This window comes from Coenobita brevimanus, chromosome 71 (genome assembly GCF_032717465.1).
Source record: "Coenobita brevimanus isolate Jiangsu-jjx chromosome 71, ASM3271746v2, whole genome shotgun sequence".
Lineage (NCBI taxonomy): Eukaryota > Metazoa > Arthropoda > Malacostraca > Decapoda > Coenobitidae > Coenobita > Coenobita brevimanus.
In genome coordinates, this window is record NC_137024.1 from 3,079,384 (window position 1) to 3,101,307 (window position 21,924).

At 38.4% G+C, this 21,924-nt stretch overlaps 1 protein-coding gene across 1 annotated transcript in view; it reads left to right on the forward strand.

Moving 5' to 3' along the window:
- The window catches only part of kst (spectrin beta chain, non-erythrocytic 5 kst), a 211,455-nt gene that overhangs the window by 103,703 nt on the left and 85,828 nt on the right, over positions 1-21,924 (forward strand). The window contains exons 41-48 of the mRNA XM_080277991.1: positions 6,267-6,400; positions 8,838-9,094; positions 12,733-12,919; positions 16,237-16,437; positions 16,589-16,819; positions 17,624-17,938; positions 18,537-18,617; positions 21,001-21,162. Coding sequence (XP_080134117.1) covers positions 6,267-6,400; positions 8,838-9,094; positions 12,733-12,919; positions 16,237-16,437; positions 16,589-16,819; positions 17,624-17,938; positions 18,537-18,617; positions 21,001-21,162 — 1,568 coding nt within the window. The remainder of the gene's footprint in view (positions 1-6,266; positions 6,401-8,837; positions 9,095-12,732; positions 12,920-16,236; positions 16,438-16,588; positions 16,820-17,623; positions 17,939-18,536; positions 18,618-21,000; positions 21,163-21,924) is intronic.

Here is a 21,924-nt window from a genome sequence, read left to right on the forward strand (position 1 = left end):
CAGTGGAATTGAGTACGCTTAGGAAGAAAGTGAGTGAAATGGCAAGTACAGTAGTCAATCATGAGAGTGTTATGGAAGAGTTCAAAAATAACACAGAGACAATTAGGCAAGCAAGCAGTCTTATGGACCAGAGCAGTGATATTGAGAAGATAACACAGGTGAATGAAGCTGTGCAAAGCTACAAAAATGATGTAGAAACCACATATGCTGAAATGGTGAAAGTAAAGAAAGACTTAGAAACAAGGGTGGAGGAAAAAAGCATTAAAAAGGAAGTGAAAAGAATAATCCAAAACAATCCAAAGTTAGTCAGAGATTCAGTAGAGATAAACAAATCAATAGTAATCACTGGTATAGAAGAGGAAGAAGTTAAAAACAAGATCACTAGAGACAAAAAGGAGATGGCAAATGTAATGAGCTTACTGAAAGAAGTATCAGAGGAAATCTGTAGTAAAGACATAGAGGAACACAAAAGGTTAGGGAAATACGAGAAAAGCAAGACAAGACCTCTAAAGGTGACCTTCCAGAGTGTAAACACTGTGGAAGAGATACTAAAAAATGCAAAGAATCTTATGGAAAAAGAGGAGTTCAAAAATGTATGGATAAAAAGATGCCTAACACAAGAGGAACTGGAATTACTGAAAGAGAAAAGGGAGGAAGCAAAAACAAAAAATGAGGGAAGATCAGAAGAGGAGAAGAAGAATTTTTTTTTACAAAGTAATAGGATTGCAAGTACGAAAGTGGTACACAAACAGGATGGAAGAAAAAGGAGGAAGGTAGTAGAACCATGTCATGACAAGTATATAAACAAGATGATAAAGTTGATGTACTCAAATGTGAATGGAATGGTATCTAAATTACTAGGGATGAATGATTATGTCAGAGAAAATGAACCACAAATAATATGCCTAACTGAGACAAAATTAACACCAAGGATATCCAATGACATACTAAACTTAGAGGAATACAATATATGGAGAAGAGACAGAAATTTAAAAAAAGGAGGAGGAATTATAATATTAACTAAGAAAAATCTAAAAGTCAAAGAAATAAAACTAGATATACCATCACAAGTAGAACTGATTGCAGTAGAGATCGACACATCTGAAGGTAAAGTAATTGTAGCCAATTTGTACATGCCACCCAGATCAAACACATGGGAAAGAGACGAATATGAGGACCTGGCAGAGAGTACATTTCAGAGTATAAGATCATTGCTACATAAAATGGAAGAGAAATCGGAAAGAATTATACTAACTGGGGACTTCAATACAAATATAAATATAAATTGGCCACATGGAGAGGATGGAGGGTGAAAGACTGACGAAGAGAGTGTATGTGAGTGAGGTGGAGGGGGGAAGAGGGAGGGGGAGGCCGAGGATGAGATGGAGGGATGGGGTGGAGAGGTATATGAGAGAGGGGGGTGTGAGTTGGGAGCAGGGCAGTGAAATGGCGGGGGACAGGGCGACTTGGAGGCGATTTGTTTGTGGCCACCCCAAACGGGATTGAGGCGTCTGGCAATAGATAGATAGATAGATAGACTCTAGATATAAATAGCCAAGAAAGCTGTTGGGACCAAAAGCTCCTGGATCTCGTACAAGAGTTTTTCTTAACGCAACATGTGAGGGAAACCACCAGAAAAAGAGGACTTGATGTACCTTCAGTGCTAGATCTAATATTTACTAGGCAAGAAAATGATATTGACAGTTTAATATATCACCCTTCACTCGGCAAAAGCGATCATGCAGTACTAAATTATAACTTCAGGATAGCATATGACATAGTAAACAGCAATGACAGTTACAAAAAGAGCCTAAACTATAAAAAGGGAAATTATCAAGAATTATACAGCAGGGAAGAAAGGTTGCTGGTTCTTTGAAAGCAGTGATAAGAAACAGGGAAGTGAGCATGGAAGTGAAAAAGTTACCACATGACAGTATTGTGATACCAACTCTAACGTACGGAAGTGAAGCTTGGACATTGTTGGAAGGACACAAGTCAAGAGTGAGAGCAATGGAAATGAGTTATTTAAGAGGAGCCTGTGGAGTCACGTGGAGAGACAGGCTGACGAATGAAGAAATAAAGGAGCGTTGTGGTGTGGATGTGGATGTGATAGGAAGCGTTATGAGGAACACACTGAGGTGGTTTGGCCATGTGGAGAGGATGGAGGGTGAAAGACTGACGAAGAAGGTGTATGTGAGTGAGGTGGAGGGGGGAAGAGGGAGGGGGAGGCCGAGGATGAGATGGAGGGATGGGGTGGAGAGGTATATGAGAGAGGGGGGTGTGAGTTGGGAGCAGGGCAGTGAAATGGCGGGGGACAGGGCGACTTGGAGGCGATTTGTTTGTGGCCACCCCAAACGGGATTGAGGCGTCTGGCAATAGATAGATAGATCAAGACCTAAAGAAGTATTTCTTAGAAGTTGATTGGGAAAATGAGCTTAGAGGACAAGATTTAAATGCTGTATATAAAAAATTTTGTGAATTTTATGAAATAGGAGTCCAGAAGTACATCCCAGAGCACAAAGAAGCAGATAAGAAAATACAGAAATGGTCCAATACAGAATGTAAAAAATCAAAAGAAAGAAGAGATTTGTTGTGGAATAGATACAGAAGACACAATAGTGAAAGGGCGTATAATAATTACAAACAGGCAAGAAACGACTATACAAGAATAAGGAGGGAAGCCCAAAAACAGTTTGAGGAGGATATAATAAATAAAAGTAGTGATCAACCAAAGCTGTTTTACAGCTATATCAGAAGCAAAACCAAAGTAAAAGATATAATACAATCCATTACGGACGAGGGAATCACTTATACACAAGAGAAAGATATTTGTGAAGCACTAAATAAGAATTTCCAATTAGTTTTTACAGAAGAAAAAAATTTTGAGAGGGACTATGTGGAACACGCATGTCCACACATACTACCAGATATACAAATAGCAGAAAAAGTAATACAGGAAGAGTTAAGTAGATTAGACAGAGGAAAAGCAAATGGTCCTGATGAAATTTCATGTTGGGTATTACGAGAATGTGCAAAGGAGTTAAGTAAACCATTATTTTTAATTTTCAAGAAATCCTTGAGTCAAAGAAAACTACCTGATATTTGGAAAAAAGCAAATATTGTCCCCTTATTCAAGAAAGGAAATAGACAAAATCCTCTCAACTACCGACCAGTATCACTGACCAGTGTTGTAAGCAAGGTATTAGAAAAACTTATGAGAAAAGCTTGGGTAAATCATCTAGAAGAACACAGTATGATAACAGAAAGACAGTTTGGTTTCAGAAAAGGAAAATCATGTGTTACTAATCTGTTGAGCTACTATGACAGAGTAACAAACACAGTACAGGAAAGGGAAGGATGGGTGGACAGTATCTATTTAGATTTCAAGAAAGCTTTTGACACAGTACCACACCAAAGACTTTTATGGAAACTGTACCATCAAGGAGGAATTCGAGGCAAACTGTTTTGTCGGATGCAAGACTTTCTCATAAAAAGAGAAATGAGGACAGTACTAAGAGGAAACTACTCATCATGGAAAGAAGTGACTAGTGGAGTACCACAGGGTTCAGTGCTGGCACCAATCATGTTTTTAGTGTATATAAATGATATAAACAGTAACACTGGAAATGAGAGCTATCTGAATATGTTTGCAGATGATGCAAAAATACAAAGGAGAATTACTAGCACAGACTCTTGTAGGGAGCTACAAGAAGAATTAAATAAACTTCATGAATGGAGTAGTACATGGCAAATGGAATTCAATGTGGACAAGTGTCATGTAATCAAGTTTGGTAAAAGTGGAAAAAGACCTGATTGGGATTATAAGTTAGGAAATAAAACCCTATACACATCAGAAAGAGAGAAAGACCTAGGTGTGATTATCAATAACAGACTATCTCCGGCTGACCACATCAGCAAGAAGGTACGGAACATGTATACACTGCTTGCAAATATGAGAATAGCATTCACATATATAAATGAAGACATGCTAAGAAGGATAATAACATCATTCATTAGACCAACCCTGGAATATGCATCAGTAGTCTGGAGTCCTCATCTCAAAAAGCATATAGACAAGATTGAAAAAGTTCAAAGGACCGCTACAAGATGGATACCAAGCTTAAGGGACCTAAGCTACGAAGAAAGACTAAATAAACTAAATCTACCAACACTACAGGAGAGAAGGAAAAGAGGTGACATGATAATGCCATATAAGTGCTTATCAGGAAAGGAGAAAATAGACATAAATGATTACTTAACATATGGAGAAGCATCAGCAAGAGGACACTGCAAAAAACTGCATAAGAAGAGAGGTGATAAAGACGTAAGGAAATTCAGTTTCCCAAACAGAGCAATTGATCAATGGAATGCACTACCGAATGAAATGGTGTGTGCCAAAACAATTCACAAATTTAAGGATATGTACGATAAATATGGTTTAAGACACGGGACAGTACGAGCTTGACTCATTCCTGTAAAGATACAATTAGGTAAGAACAATTAGGTAAGGTAAGAACACAGTGTCATAGCTGTGACTGACCTCAGGGATAAGGGACTGAATAGGGATTCAGTCAGAGAATGAGCAGAATGGAGAGCCACCATTAGGTGACCAAGACAAATGTATGCAAGCATATTGGAGCCTTTATAAGTGATACAATACAAAATCATATGATGCAGTGATTAAAAAGAGAGATGTGTGTAAAGGAAGTGTAGAGTAGAACGACTTATGAAAATATCTGGCTGGTGGTATGAAGGCCTTGATATAAAACAAAAGACCAAGTACTGATACAGATGCTTCAGCAGAACTACATCAAGGTAGTATGTGAGTTCACATCCATATGTGATTAACTTGTAAAATAATGATTGAGATCGGTGGAAATAGGACGGTTAAGGAATATCTGTGGGTTGCATATAGAGTACAGAATAAAAAATAGATTCATGAAAGATGTGAAGAATGGATATGGATCAGAGATTAGAAGAGTTTGTACCTACATGGAAGTCTGTGGACACCAGAATCAAAGAAAGTGTACTTGGTACTGAGATGGTATGGTTATGTGGAGAGAATGGATAACAATAGAGTGGTGAAAAAGGTATATCTGAGCGAATTTGAAGGAGGGAGGAGATGAGGTAGGCCAAGGAGAAGGTGGAGAGATATGGTGGATGAGTGTGTGAGGAAGAGAGGTTTGGAAGTCAGTGAGGCTAGGGAACTGATAAGAAATCGAGCTGGCTGGATGAAAATTGTGAGGAAAAGTGCATGATCAGGGATTTAGCACCCCTTTATAACGTGATTGCATCTGTATTGACTCTGTCGGATACGTTTATGTGAAGCTACAGAATGTGGTGAATGTTTTTGGCGTATCCGATAGAGCCAGAATTCCTGGGGCTTGAATGATGAGTGAATGGAAGCGTGGCCCATTAGATTGGGCGGTTTTGGACTGTCTGGACATTGCTACTCCTTACTTTGCCTGGGATGGGAAAGGATGTCTGGATGATGATGATGATGATGTACCTACATGGTATGGTATATTCATATAAAGCAAATGGACATGAACATGATGGTGAAAAAGATTACGTGTAAGTAAGTGTAAAGGTGGGAAGAAACTTGGAGGTTTATAATAGACTGGCTGGATATTTATACAGAAATTTGTGAGAAAGTGGGGTATGGAAGTTAGGGAAGCAGAAGAATGGTGAAGGATAGAAACAGATGGAGAAATTGTGTGTGGAAGTTTACTCAGCTAGAACTGCACCCATGTTTTAACTCTGCAGTTGATGGAATGGTTTATATCTCATAGGTATATATGTTAAGTACAATACATTAAAAAAAAATGTATAGCTCTCACCTGTGGAGTGCGATTGATAATTGGAAAGAATGAATGGTGAGAGAATTAATGTGGCCCATTTAGTAAACAGTATTCTTTTTGTGTATGTGTATTTTCCATTTTCTATTTGTGGATTCTGTCTGCCTTGTTTTTGGGGTGAGGAAGGGGGGCAATAGTGTATGAATGATGATAATGACAGTGATCATGATCTTAAAGGTGGTGGTGGTGGTGGTGGCATATTTTGTTGCTTGTAGGTATTACTTCCTCTTCCATATACATGTTGGTGTATAGTGATATATTAAGACTTCAAGAAATTGGACACATTTATGTCTTTATTCTCAGTATGGTGATCTTATTCTGCTGATGGAAAGCCACAGCAAATAAAGGTTTAAGCAGCATTTAGTACATGCTTTGTTGAATAGTTTTCATCTGAACACTCTCCATTAGGGGAAAGCCTTATTGCGAATGGCCACTATGCTGAACAAGAGATTCAGGCTCGTCTGGATGGTCTTGACTCCCTGTGGAAGCAGCTCCAAGATTCTTCTCTGTTAAAGAAGGAAAGACTACATGATGCCTACCAGGTAAAGTGTATTACAGTACATTGCTGCTTATCTTTGTCAAAAATTTATGGACAGTGTCTAGTACTTTATGATCCTTGCATACTGCCTTGGTTCTATATATCTTATTATGTCTTGATTAGATTGTGCAGTATAGTGTGTTGACTGCAACTGGGTAACTTTGTTACCATGATTCACTTTAATATACTGGGTAAGTTTTCAGTTGAACAAAATACGATCTAGTGTAACTCGTGGTAGCTGTTGGTTAGCTGCTGTCATCCCTGAGAGGTAGTACCATAAAGAAAAGAAGTGAACGTTGATGAGGTGCAGTTTTGGTTTATGCTAGGCAAAGAAACCACAGATGCAATATTCATTGTCTGACAGCTTTAGAAAAAATACATAGGAAGGGAAAGAGAGTTGTATTGTTTTTGTTAATTGGGATAAGTCATTTGACAGAGTGTCCAGGGGGGTGGTACAGTGGGCAGTGAGAAAGCTTGGGATTAAAGAATGATTTAGTTGGTGTAGTTATGGCAGTGTATGAGGGTGCTTGTACCTAGGTGATAGTGTGCAGAGGTTGAGTGATAAACTTTTTCTAGAATGTTGGTGTGCATCAGGGGTTAATTTTAAGACCTTTTTAGTTTATCATGGTGCTTGAAGCTCTCTCAAATAATTACAGAACTGCACTTCCATGGGAGATGTTGTATACTGAAAATCTTGTGTTGATCACGGAGGATGACAGTGTGGCAGAGGAGAGATTTATGAGGTTGAGAGATGGAATGGGGCACAGGGGTTTAAGAATAGTAGTAGTAGTAGTTGTACAGTGATCCTGGTCTGTTTACCCAAGCAGATTCATCAACCACAGGCAAACAAATGTCTCTGCATCGCCATCTCATGCAGTGAACTGATGTTCCCTTTCAGTGGACAGTGCCTTGCCACAGCAGCCAGTGAGGGAGAGTGTGGAGGTTTGGCTCCTGAATAGACAGTATTAGTGTCTCCATCTAGTTAACAAGGGCACCAGTAGTAGGCTGCTTTCTCCTCCTTCCCTTTTAGTTGGTTTTAGGTTATCACCCAGCATTTTAAATGGTTTCCTGGATTACAGGAAACCATTAGGCTTGTCACTCAGTGTAAAATCATCTTTGGAAGAAACAAACAGCACTACTTTAAGTTAGTGGATGATTGTTTCCACCACGTACCACTAGGGTCTGAGAGTAGATGCAGATAAAATGTGATAACATCTAGGGCAAGTGGTTATACTGTCAAAGGAGGAGTATGGCTGTTCACAGCTTGCCACAAGGGTATGGGACAGGGATGCCATTTTGTGCAGTGTTTGTCATAAGTGAATGTATGAGATGTTTTGGTAATGAAGGTAAGCTTAAATAATGCTAATTTTGAGTGTGCAGTATGTAAAGGAGAACATACAGAAGCAGGGGGATGGGAAAAGATTAATGTTTGTGGAGAGTCTCATGAGCGTGTGTAGAATTTTGTTACAGTATGTATGGGCTAGAGCCAGCTCGATAACAATGATAAGGCACGGTTGGAAGAAGTTAAGGGACTTGTTTTCTCTCCTGTCAATGAAAGGGCTTCCCCTCCATGCCAAGGGATCCTTGTGTGCAGCCATTGTTAGAAATGTAGTGCAGACTGGTTGTGAGGCTTGGGGTAAAGGAGGAGGATATTCATAGGCTCAGGCATTAAAAGTTAAGAATGATGAGATGTGTGGTGCATTCTTGAATGACAGGCATGAGGGGAGTAGGACTGCAAATGGAAATTTTAGAGGAAATTTGGAACTTGAATGTATTAGTGATGTGATGAGAAGGAGTAGAGATTGAAATGGTTTGGGTATGTGGAGAGGATGGAGGATGACAGCTGGGTGCAGAGGGTGAGAGATGTGAACATAAAGGACAGCAGTGAGAGGCAGACTGAGAAAGATTTGGGTTAAGGTCCTTGAGAGTGATTTCAGAGATAAGGGAGTCAAGGGACTGAATAGAGAGGCTGCCGTAGATCAAGCAGCTAGAAAAAACATCATTTAGTGACCAATACTGTTGCGTGCAAGTTTGTTGGACCTATTACAAACAAAATTAAATGAAACCATCCATCCTGCTTATGACTGTGTTACTTTCAAGACCAGAAAGTATTCATTTAAACTTGACCATGTTTTTTTTATTTATGGCAGTTTACCTAGAGAAGCAGTGTTTCAAACCATGTTCTTTTACCTGTAACTGATCTAAATTTTGACCATCTAATGCGTTTGATAATCTTGGTTTTGTAGACTAATTTACGTTTGAAAATTAAAAAGTAGCACATGGGTTGTCTGTGGGAGCCAGCCAAGGTAGCAAGAACAATGTACAGACCACCCTGTATGTTAGCATCAGCATTACAAAATGAGCAAACTCATGTATTCTGCCCTAGTGCATATTGTGGCCAAAAACTATAGTCCAGTTTATAAAACTGGCATCTCTTGCAGGCTCTACTCTTCAATCGCACTCTGGATGACCTGGAGTCATGGATGGAGGACACAGAGACACAGTTGCAATCTGAGGACCATGGGCGAGACCTGACCTCTGTGCAGAATCTGCTGAAGAAGCACCAACAGCTGGAAGCAGATGTTGCTGCACACCAGAGTGAAGTGGACCAGGCACGGGAAGTGGCCCAGTCATTTGCTGCAGCCAGTCACTTCATGAGTGAAGAAATTGTGGAGAGAGTGGAGGGGGTCACAAAACGGTAAGTCATTGTTTTTATATTCTTACCAATGGCAACGAGTCTGAGTGTGGCAGCTGTGAAAGACTTGCATGAAGTCATTTTGGAGTCTGTGTTAACTTAGGGATGTGAGATTATGGTGTGGCATGAAAATAAAAAGTAAAGAGTAGTTTTTTTTTTATGTGTGTGGAGTACAGAGAGTGGATAGAATAGGGAATAATGTAATTGATGATATATGTACTGTACACTAAAGAAGTTTTTGGACACCAGAATCAAAGAGTGTGCTTAAATGGTATGATCATGTGGAGAGAGTGGTTGTGAACAGAGTGCTGGTGAGGGTATATTTTAGTGAGTTTGAAGGGATGGTAGCCCAAGAAGGTAAGTAGATACTGTAAATGTGTGAGAAAGTAACATATGGAGGGTAATGAGGCTATGGAACTGACAGTGGATCAAGCAAGGTTGGAGGAATTTGGTACAGAGGAGTGTATAACAAGGGAGTGACACCCCTCGTCTTTCCTAGTGAAGTGATTGTCATTGGGTTGACTCCAGCTAGTAGGTGGAATGAAGCCCATAAGTGTGGATAATTATATCTGTGAGGTGGAGTCAGTAGGCATGGGGTTTGAATGATGAATAAATGAGAATGTAGCCCATTCAGTTGGGCAGACATCTGATTAGTTTCTCCTTTTGTACTTGATTTTTTTTTTTTTTTTTTTTTTTTTTTTTTTTTTTTTTTTTTGACTCAACCTAACCCCCTCCTTAACCCCTAAAATCCTATGTACCACAATCATGGTTTTCCTAACTTGGTACATGAAGTCCTATGTACCACGATTGTAGACAGGATGCAAATAACTGGAGAGCTGTTACCTTGCCTCTTTTATGTCGTAAATGGTACCTAACAAATGGAAACTAAGAGATCAGGCGGCAGGAGGCATAATCCAGCTCCCTCCCTGGGTGTGGGGAGGGACCCCCCCCCAATGCCATCTCCCCACCTCCTTTTGTCTCATTGGATCCTTCCCTCTGTGTCCCCTCCCACCCAAACTACTCCCCCATGCAGCCTCTAGACCGTATTGGGTGTGTGTGTCGGCCACACTTACTCCCGTCTGAGACTCCCCCAAACCCCCTCCACCTCCCTAACCTCCCCCCCTTTTGTCCATTGGGTATGGTAAAGGTATAATACTGACAGTCATAGATTGGCTGTATGTGCAGAAAATATATATATATATATATATATATATATATATATATATATATATATATACACAGTCACTACTCGTTTTATGTTGATTTGGTTTACGATAATTCGCTACAATGATAATAGAAAAGTTCCACTCCAAAAACTGATTTCCGATGAATTTCCCGCTGTAATGATATTGCCCTCGGAAAATTTCGTACAAAGCGCCAGGCACATGCAAGGTGACAGTTGCTTTTTTCAGGCAAGATGACAGCCCCCAGCGTGCAGAGCATTGTTTTGGTTCAGTTGCGGTCCCGCCATCCCTTCAAAGCTCTGTCTTTTCCACTCGTTCACATGTGCTTCCACCCCCCCCATGTTATCGTCACCTCTCAGCCAAGCATTGTGCTACAGTAGGCCTATACATTGTGTAGCACCAGGCCAATGTTACGCAAGTGGGATTGTTGTGTTGTTGCAATGATTTATTGTACGTGAGTAACGTCGCCAATATTGGTGTGATAGTGTTTGTTTTGGTCTTGGAGACGACTTGGACTGACACAGGAAGTGATTAAGGTGGGTTGTCATTTTTATTTCAGTCTTGGGTAGGTGACATTGGGAAGCTGAGTTGATGTAACCCCCCTTTTATAATGTGTTTCAGTCTCCCGATTTATGATAAAATCGGTATGCGATAAGGTATGACCTGACATAACCCCATTGTAAAATGAGTAGTGACTATATATATATATATATATATATATATATATATATATATATATATATATATATATCTATATATATATATATATATATATATATATATATATATATATATATATATATATATATATATATATATATATATATATATATATATATATATATATATATATATATATATATATATATATATATATATATATATATATATATATATATATATATATATATATATATATATATATATATATATATATATATATATATATATATATATATATATATACAGTATATATATATATATATATATATATATATATATATATATATATATATATATATACAGTATATATATATATATATATATATATATATATATATATACAGTATATATATATATATATATATATATATATATATATATATATATATATATGTATATATATATATATATATATATATATATATATATATATATATATATATATATATATATATATATATATATATACAGTATATATATATATATATATATATATATATATATATATATATATATATATACAGTATATATATATATATATATATATATATATATATATATATATATATATATATATATATATTTCATGCTCATTCCTTGAACTTGTTTCATACCTAGGCACATACCTAATTCATAATGATTTTAGTGGTTATTTGGCAAAAATAATTATTTTCCAAAATTTTCTTATTTTCATTCATACCGCAAGGGGTGACTTTTTTTTATATCTTGGACTGTTGTTGTGTGGTAACCATTAGATCTATGAAAGTGAAATATACTTTTTCAGGTGTGTACATTCAAGCTCTTGAAATCTATAAGACCAAAATTTACCTCGGTGAAAGTTGAAAAAATGGACCCATTTTTCAATTTGGGGGATAGGCAGGGTTGACAGTTTGTGGTCTTTAGGGGTTAAATGTGAAAAGAGGTTTGGTTGATGATGATGATGATGATGATGAAAAAACTGTAACCTTATGTTAAAAATGTAAGTAAGTTACATAGTCAGGCTAAAGTTAATTCTTATATCTAACCAACTTGAGGCTCTAATGTTGGCCAGATGTTGAAATATTTATTTAATTTGTAGCCAGTTACATCCCAGAAATAGATCATGAAAATATTTTTTACCAGTTTAAATGTAGTTGATGTTATGAAGTAGCTTACTAAACTGGGCAGCAGTAATAAGATACAGTAGTAAATAGTGAATGTGCTTAAGTATTTGTGATAGGTGTGGGTATTCACCATCTGCTCAATCGATGTTGTGCTGCTTTGGGTGTCTGCCCTTTCCTCTCTTCCATCCTTCTGCTTCTCTCTTTCTTTCCTTCATCTTTCCTCTTTCTTCTGCCTATGGGTGACTTTACACTCCTTCTTCTGTATTTCTTTCCTTCATTCTTTCTTATTCCTTCTGCGTATGGGTGACTCTACACTGAGTGACAAGCCAAATGGTTTCCTGTACCCCAGAAAACCATTTACTACATTGGGTGGTAACCATATAACCAAATTATGGCACCTGGTGGTTTAGTGGGTAATTAAGGTGCTCCAGTCGGATTGAGCCAGTGCAGGTTTATATCCAAGGGATGGTTGGAGTTACTGCTCACCTAATGCCACTCAGGGATGAGTGAAGCTGGTCACTCATCTTAAATGTCAGGACCAACTTGCCTAGCCCCGAGCTCCTATGCTCCTCATGGGGCAATGTAGGATTGGATGATACTGATGATGATGATGACTGATTCATTCATACAGGTACAATTCTCTTCATGAACCTATCCACATCCGACATGAGAACCTGGAGGATGCAATGCTGCTGCATCAGCTGCTCCGTGACATAGAAGATGAAATGTTGTGGGTGGCTGAGAAGGAACCCCTTGCTGCTAGCCAAGACCTAGGTTCATCACTTACAGCTGTACAGAACTTGCAGAAGAAACACCAGGTAAGAATATTAGTGACAGTTTATTTTGCATATAACTCTGGATGTATTTTATGCTGAAATATTTTGTAAGAATTCGATTTTTGGAAAGTTTTGTACTTGATTAATTAGTTGATAATAGTACCAGTATGGTTTATTTGAGCTGTGGTGGCACAGTGGTACGTGTTCATCTTGCATTTTGCATCAACCGTATGTCTAGGGTTTTAAACCCAAGCCATGCCAGACATAATCTTGCCCAAAGTGATGTCTCAGAGCTTGTCATCAGATGCCCTTTTTTTTTTTTTTTTTTTTTTTTTTTTTTTTTTCCCCCAGAGGATCCCCATGATTTGTATTTTGCCCTATGCCATGCTCCAGAAGTTTGAGTGATACTGTACCCTTACTTTCAGTCAATACCATATAGTTCATTAATACGGAAGCCTGTCTGTCTTCCTTACATGTCACCATGCAGGATTGACAGCCAACCTCTTTACTTTTCAACCTCTCATGCTCATGTATGCCCCTTCATGTCTTTCGTTCTTTTTCATATTATTTTACTGCTTTATAAGGTTAGGTAAATTAAACTGTAGTGTTTCATGTACAATTTTTTAAAAGCATGCATTTAATTATTTGCTCAATGACATCAACAAAATACTGTTGAGGTACTTAAAATTTGATGACTGTGGTATTAATGGTTTAATTTATTTGAAGGAGTTGATATTGCAGTAGTATGTATATCATTCTCTACCTGTATTCATAATGTTCAGTAGTTTGTACCTACTGTGTTTGATCATAAGCATATTGCTGAATTTTGACTTATGTCATGAACCAACTCATGGAATCAGTCACTGGTAAGTTCATAAGTAGGGAAACAACTGTGCTGGAAAAAATATACACTAGGTGTTGCAAATATAAATATTATAGGAAAGTACACTCGCTCCAGAAAGTATCGGTGCACTGTGGGTCCGATGCCATCCGGAATGATTCAACCATGTGGCAGTGACAGCCCGTTAATACCTGTATATATTATAACATTTACAGCCATTCCCTATGCATTATGAAGGATACAAGAGGTATCTGATACAGCACTCATCTGTCGTCTGAGATGCTGCATGGGGGAGGACAAAACTGCAATTACCAGTTTCCCTTGTTCCGTGTGTCATAATGTTTAACACATATTCTGCACCGATACTTTCTGGAGCGAGTGTACATACAGTAATACATACAGTAGCGCGATGAGTAAAGATGGAAGTTTGGAAGATGAAGTGCTTGAAAGGGTACAGCAAGGAGGCAGTGTTGGTAGTTCTTTGAAAGCAGTTATACAAAATAAGAAGTGAGCATGGAAGTAAAAGTTTCATAGCATGTTAGTATTGTGATACCAACTCTAACATAGGGAAGCAAAGCTTGGACCTTGTTGGAAGAACACAAGTCAGGATTGAGAGCAGTGGAAATTAGTTATTGAGAGGAGCATGTGGAGTTACATGGAGAGACAGACTGACAAATGAGAAAGTGAATTAGCATTGTGGCATGGATTTGGATGTGATAGGAAGCATGAGGGGATACACACTGAGGTGGTTTGGCCATGTGGAGAGGATGGAGAGTGAGAGACTAATGAGGAGAGTGTATATGAGTGAAGTGGAAGGGGGGAGAGGAAGGGGGAGGCTGAGGATGAGATGGAGGGATGGAGTGGAGAGGTATATGAGAGAGGTGGGTGTGAGCTGGGGGCAGGGCAGTGAAATGGTGGGGGACACGGCAGCATGGAGGCAATTTGTTTGTGGCCACCCCATATGGGATTAAGGCATCTAGCAATAGATAAATAGACAGACATACAGTAATTATATGATTGAATGTATTGTAAGAAATTGTTTCCGAGATGCTTTTATGCATTACCACATTATATATCATGCAAAGAGAGCCAGACAGAATGTCACCACTGGCAAGTCTGACTATTGTATGCTTCACATAAAAGTTTTCCCACAATTTTTTTGTCCTACAGTTGTCACTAGCTCACACCCATAAGAAAGGGTTTATATGGCTAATATGTTTTTTCTTACTTCCTTTTCATTATCATTATTCTGTTGTAGCTGTCAAAGGTTAGGAACTTTTATTACCCTCAGTTTACCCATGGGGAGGGGGCATCACCCACCTGTAAACCCAGGTTGTAGGGGTTAGAGTAGGTGCACTTTCATAAGCATCCATAAGTTTGTACTTTCAGTTCATAACTGTTGCCTGTACAGTACAGACTCTGATGAACACAAACATACCCATTACAATGTATCAACTTTCATATGCATCATTCTCACTACAGACACCTATTCCCCATGCATGATTCAGTAGTATGAGGAGTGTCAGTTCTAGTTACCACTGTCCTGTTGGGGAGAAGGTCCATTTCAGTTGTAGACATCACATGGATTCTTACACTACAAATACTGAAATTTGAGAATCATGTTCCAGTTAGACAACATTTGGACACTGCCATAAGTTAGAAGTGTAGACAGGTAGAATATGAAATATAAGAGTAAAATGATTGATAAAGAAACCAGGAAGAGAGTGAATGATAAGTAAGTTTGATAAACATAAGTGATCAGTATTGGTATAACAATATAAAAAGCACAAGCATGAGCAGGAAGCTAGAATATTAAATGCAAAGGAGAGGGTGGGGGTAAAGTTCTAAGTTTAAATGGAAGGAGGATAGAGGATGAAGATGGTGGCAGTTGAAAGATGGAATGAATATTTTAGCACTCTTCCTTCTGCCTATGGGTGACTCTGCACTGAGTGACAAGCCAAATGGTTTCCTGTACAACAGGAAACCATTTACTGCGCAGGGTGGTAACCATATAACCAGATTATGGCGCCTGGTGGTTTAGTGGGTAATTAAGGCACTCTAGTCAGATTGAGCCTGTTTAGGTTTATATCCAAGGGATGTTTGGGGTTTATTGCTCTCATAATGCCACTCAGGGATGAGTGAGGCTGGTCACTCTCATCTTAAATGTCAGGACCAACTTGCCTAGCCCCGGGCTCCCATGCTTCTCATGGGAATGCATAAGATTGGATGATGGATGGATGGATGGATTAATGTATGAAAAATTAAGGTATAGGTACTTGTCATACCAGAGTCAGATACATTTAAACACAAAAAATTACAGGTAATTTCAGACTCGAATGATGTGAATGCTTTCATAACCTATTTTTCTGGGCACTGTTAATAGGTCCTTTTTAATCCAGTTTCTGGATGTTATCAGAATTCATTAGAGTTAGGTTTAGGGTGATGTGATTTTATGTTAATGTGATGATTATTATACCAAAATGTGGAATTAGCGTTTCATGTATGGTTTCTCTTCCAGGCTTTAGAGGCAGAAATTCAGTCTCATGAACCAGTCATAAACACTGTAAACAGCAGAGCTCAGCAGATGATTCGTTCTATGCACTTTGCATCTGGAGAGGTGGATACTAAGCTGAAGCAGCTTCTGTCACGGTTGTCACAGCTGAAGGATACAGCAAGTGTCCGGCGGCTCAGACTACTAGATGCTGTTGAGTCACAGATGGTCAGTTGAGTTTTTTTTTTAATATATGATTAAAAAAAAAAAAAAAAAAAAAAAAAAAAAAAAAAAAAATCATTGAAATCTGGACATTCATATCTAGATGATATTTTTGATATACTAGTTGGAGATTCCATCTATGTTTGTCTTTTCTCAGTTCTACTCTGAGGTGAGCGAGGCTGAAGCATGGATGCGAGAGAAGAAGCCTCTGTTGACTTCAGGTGATTTTGGGAAGGATGAGGTGTCAGTGGCTGCACTAACGAAGAAGTTGGATAACCTGGCTAGAGACATGGACGGTTTCAGGGCCACAGTTGACAAGCTGGCAACACTCTCGCACAAACTCACCGAGAGGGGACATTTTGACAGTGATAATATATCTAAGAAAATGGTTTGTATTGACCGATTATTTGGAAGTTAAGTTTTGTTTATTACAGTATGTAAATATCTTATCAGCCATTGCAAAGTCATTCAGAAACATTTAATGGATGATGTTCAGCTGCTACAGTCATTCAGAAACATTTAATGGATGATGATCAGCTTATCCAAAACACTGCAAACATAAAAGCATGTAATACCAGTGACTAGAGGAAGAATCAAGCACACCAAGGCAAGCTTAGAGTGAATTTAAAAATATTTGTAGATAGTCACAGTCCTCTCTCTATTTTTTTCAGGTTATCAGTTTTATATGAACACTGCAGACTTACACAGGCTGGTTTATATTAAAATACAGTGAATGATGGTAATTTCATTTGTTACAGAGAAATAATTACAGATCATTTGTAACCATTGAACAAGAATATGCTTAATTTGATACAGAGTTCCATGTTATCTCCTTTTATGGAGACAGATATTCATCCTGCACTCTTTGTATGTAATTTCAGTCTTCTACTTAGTGCTGTTGCATATCCGGAAGCTTTCTTTCGTAGTACCAACAATTACTTTAATGAATTAATAAATCCTGCATGCTGAATGATGGTAAAATTGGTCTGATATTTTACTGATGTAAAGTATAATATGGTAAGATTGCAGCTTGTAAGTTTGGGGCACCTATAAAATTGTGCCCAAAGTGGCAAGCGATGAGTTTAATCCATTTGTGCCTAGGGCTGCTTTTTGAGGGATTTTGTGTGACTGTATACTGCAGAATAGGAAACTGAAAATCTAATGAGTCTTATTTTCTTTTTACATATTTCAGGGTGAAGTGGAAGACCAGTACAAGTCACTACGGCTGCTGCGTGAGAAGCGTGCCCATCGGTTGGAAGAGAGCCGTAAACTGTATGTGTTCTTGCGTGAGTGTGACGAAGTGGCGGAATGGCTAAACAGGCAGATGGCTGTGGCTGCCAGTGAAGACTATGGCCGAGATGTAGAGCATGTGGAGATACTCATTCAGAAGTTTGAATCTTTCCTTAGTGTTCTGGCTGTCAGTGAGGAGAAATTGAATACCATGAAGAGTAAGGCCAAGGCCCTTGTGGATGATGGACATCCTGAGCCTCAGAGGATACATGAAAAAGTAAGTATTGTGTCAGTAGTACAAACACTCAGAAAAAAAGTACAGGGTATCTCATTTTTTTCCGTCTTTACTTTTTGAAACAGTTAACGAAACACTTGAAAATATTTGCCATTAACTTTTCTTGAATATGTCTGCTGTTCTGATCAATATACCATGATGTAGAAGCCTTTAGCTGCTGTTCTGATCAATATACCATGATGTAGGAGCCTTTATACAATACATGCAATACTCTGTCCACTGAGAACTATTTACCTTGAGAAAGACAACACACACAACAGAGCTCATAGTGAAACCATTGATCACTTGTTGAAGAAGCTGTTTTGATCGAGTGTACCTCTTAGCTATACCAGTTTACTTGGTTCAGTTTATAGTTCTCTTGCTTCTGCAGTAAAATTGGTAGCTATTAGAGTAAAATTTTGTAGCACTGAATATAGAGGAAGATGAAAGAATACTGGGTGAAGTACTGAAAATGAAGGGAAACCTTTATTATTTTAAATATACAGTTGTACTATAAATGCCACCACAATACTGTAGGTAGCTTAAAAAATTTCATCATTGAATAAGTGAAATTACCAATACATGGTTTGCATTTTGACAGGTGGAAGAGCTGCAGCAACTCTGGGAGGATCTGAAAGAGGTAGCCAGTGCTAGGCAAGAGGCACTTGCAGGAGCCAAACAGGTCGGTCAGTGAGATAAGGAGGTAACCAGTACCAATGTTGGTTGGTAAACATAAAGCTATCAAATGGACATGCAGTGGTCTAGTGGATTAAGGCACTCCAGCAGGATGTAGCCCGTAAGGGTTTTAGTGTTGTGAGCTGTAATTGGAGTTTTTTGTTCACATAATTCCACTCATTGTTGAGCAAGTGGTAACTCTTACTGGTAACTTAAATGTCTGGAGTGAATAGCCTAACTTGATGGGGTAATGAATGATTGGATGATGGATGAATGGACTGACCTTTCATTATTATAGCTCAGTATTTGAAACTGTCACTTTTTACTGTGCTTACAAGACTAACTCTGGTACTTGAATGGTCTTTGTAAGTTGTAGTAAACAGCATTTGAATGTAGGGTCTCAAGTACTGTACAGTGGGAATGCCTTATCTGCAAGTGCAGTTTTGAAGATTCACCATATCTTTGCCAGCCACAAAGAAATTCAGACTACCGTATGTGTGCATTCAGTATTGTATGCTGACACAAGATTGCACAGGAAACATGATGAGCTGAGCAGCCACACTTGGCCCAAGACAGGTCAGCCATCTTGTTTGGGTTAGAATGTATTGAATACAAAGTATCCCTCATTTAACATGCAGAGAAACTAGTGGTGTCAATCTCTGTGCCAAAAATTAACCTTTCCATTTCAAGAATTTTCATAGCAGTACTCCCAGTGACTTTTTAAAATCAACAAAGTGAAATGTGTAAAGAGTAATATAAACATTTAAAGAGCTGATCACTGGGTGGGATCTGAGGTTTTACAAAATCAAAGCATTACGTCCCAAAGTCAAAGTGTGTCCTAATTATCCAAAGTATGATCTATTAGTGGTAGGTAGGGCACTCCCCATCCACTCACTCGATGTAGTGCTGCCCTCAGGTGGCTGTCCTTTGCTTTCTTCATTCCTTCCTCATATGTCTTTCTTTCCCTTTTTCTTTCCTCTTCCTTCTGCCTATGAGTGACTCCACACTGAGTGACAAGCCAAATGGTTTCCTGTACACCAGGAAACCATTTACTATGCTGGGTGGTAACCATATAACCAAATTATGACGCATGGTGGTTTAGTGAGTATTTAAGGCTCTCAATCGGATTGAGCCTATCTTGGTTTATATCCAAGGGATGGTTGGGGTTTATTGCACACATAATGCCACTCGGGAATGAGTGAAGCTGGTCACTCTCATCTTAAATGTCAAGACCAACTTGCCTATCCCCGGGCTTCTACGCTCCTCATGGGGAAATGCAGGGTTAGATGATGTATGTATGATCTGTACATTATAGTTCTGAATGATAATTAATATGACTAAGCAAAAAGAAGAAAAATACTGTACAGATAGAGATGCCATGGGAAATAGGTAAATATTACACCATATAATCTTGTCACTAACGCCCCAGGAAGCCTTACAAAGCAACCCAGCCTCTTCGCTATCATATGCCCAGCACTTGCCTGTGCTCATAAAGTTAGGTCCTGCCATTTGTGGGGGCTGTGTACCAAAGCACCCTGTGAATGTTGAATTCTGCAAATAGCCCAAACCTACTGCAGGAGTCACTGATTTCAGTGTTTTAGCTATTCCTGTTACCTACAAACCCATTATAACACCTGTAAGTTCATTTTATGGCGCATTAATCATCATCATCATCCGGACCTCCTTTCCCACCCAAGGGTAGGGTGAGGAGTAGCAACATCCAGACAGCCCAATCTTGCCCAGTCCAATGGGCCACACTTCCATTCACTCATCATTCAAGCCCCCGGAAGCCTGGCTGTATCTAATGGCACATTAATACTTCCTAAAAAGACTGTACAGGATGATGCATAAGCCTTTATGGTTACAATGTACTGTACTCACCATGTGAAGATGACAATGAGAATTTGCCATGTGCTGAACAGCACATACCTATACAGGGTAACTGCATAGTTTGACTGTATAGGACAGCATTTCTCATGGAAAACATGCAAAAAAAAAAAAAATTTGAACCACTGGGAACAGCTGGTGCTGTGGGATAAGCAGGAAATGTCTTGAAATAATTTTCCAGAAAATCCGCAAATATGTGAACCCACAGTTAGCTGATGGTTGACTGTATTACATTATAATCTTGTGTAATACTGTCTATTAAATGCCCCAGAATGTTAGATCTTAGTTGGTGGTTAGGTAGGAGGGGATTTAAAAGTTGCATGAGTAGCTGGTTATGAACTGCAGAATGAGTTGAATTTTTCCCATAAAAATATTAATTTAAGTTCTGTGATCCACATATGCATAGTTTGTGCTGGCATGATGGGACAGGACATAAGACTCTTCTCAGCAATCGGAGAGTTGATTTAAAAGTTGAACAGTAATGTATGTGTATTTGTTCACAGGTGCATGTGTTTGACCGTAATGCGGACGAAACCATTAGCTGGATATCAGAGAAGGATGCATTTATATCATCAGAAGACTATGGACATGATCTTGAAACAATTCAAGGTCTTGCAAGAAAACATCAAGGATTTGAGAGGGATTTAGCTGCTGTTAAAGAACAAGTAAGTTTAGTGTATTAGTAAATACCTGATCTAATGTAAATTTGACCAGCTTCCATGGGTGGGCTGAATACCTCATATCATAATTTGAGTATTTATTGGCCTCTTCAGATATGAGAACACTCTTAATCTGTGCCATTGTGAACTTTAAAAAAAAAAAAAAAAAAAAAAAAAAAGTTTTCAATGTGTGTATGAAGGCCTAGGTATGAACAAAGAGGCTGCAAGAGAATTTCATGCAGATATGTTAGTGCTCATATTTGGTCATGCATGTGTTTCAAAGTGTGAAAGAAGAGTAAATAGGAAAGTTAAGGAAAATATACAGGATGGCAAAGATAGAGAATTGTGAAACAGATGTAGTGGGAAGTCTTGATCAAAGAGTATTTTTAGTGTGTCCTAAGATTTTGTAGTTCACATAGAGAGAATGGTGGTGAATAGGGTGATGAATGGGTTATGTATGAGTTAGCTTAAGGGTGGGAGGATTCACAAAGGCCAAGATGAAGGCTAATGGATATGAAAATTGAACATGTGAGAAAGTGAGGATTGAAAGTTAAGGAAACAAAAGAATTAATGAAGGACTGAAATGGATGAGTAAAGTGTGTATTAATATTCCCCATTTAGCATAAGTAATCAGTATAATTGTCTCTGCCCCACAAGTATTGCAAGATTAACATGTACACTGTTGTGTGGATCATTGCTTGTGGGGTGAAGCCAAAGAGTTTGAAGGCTTAAATGATTAGGTAAATGAATGCACAGCTTGTTGTTGTG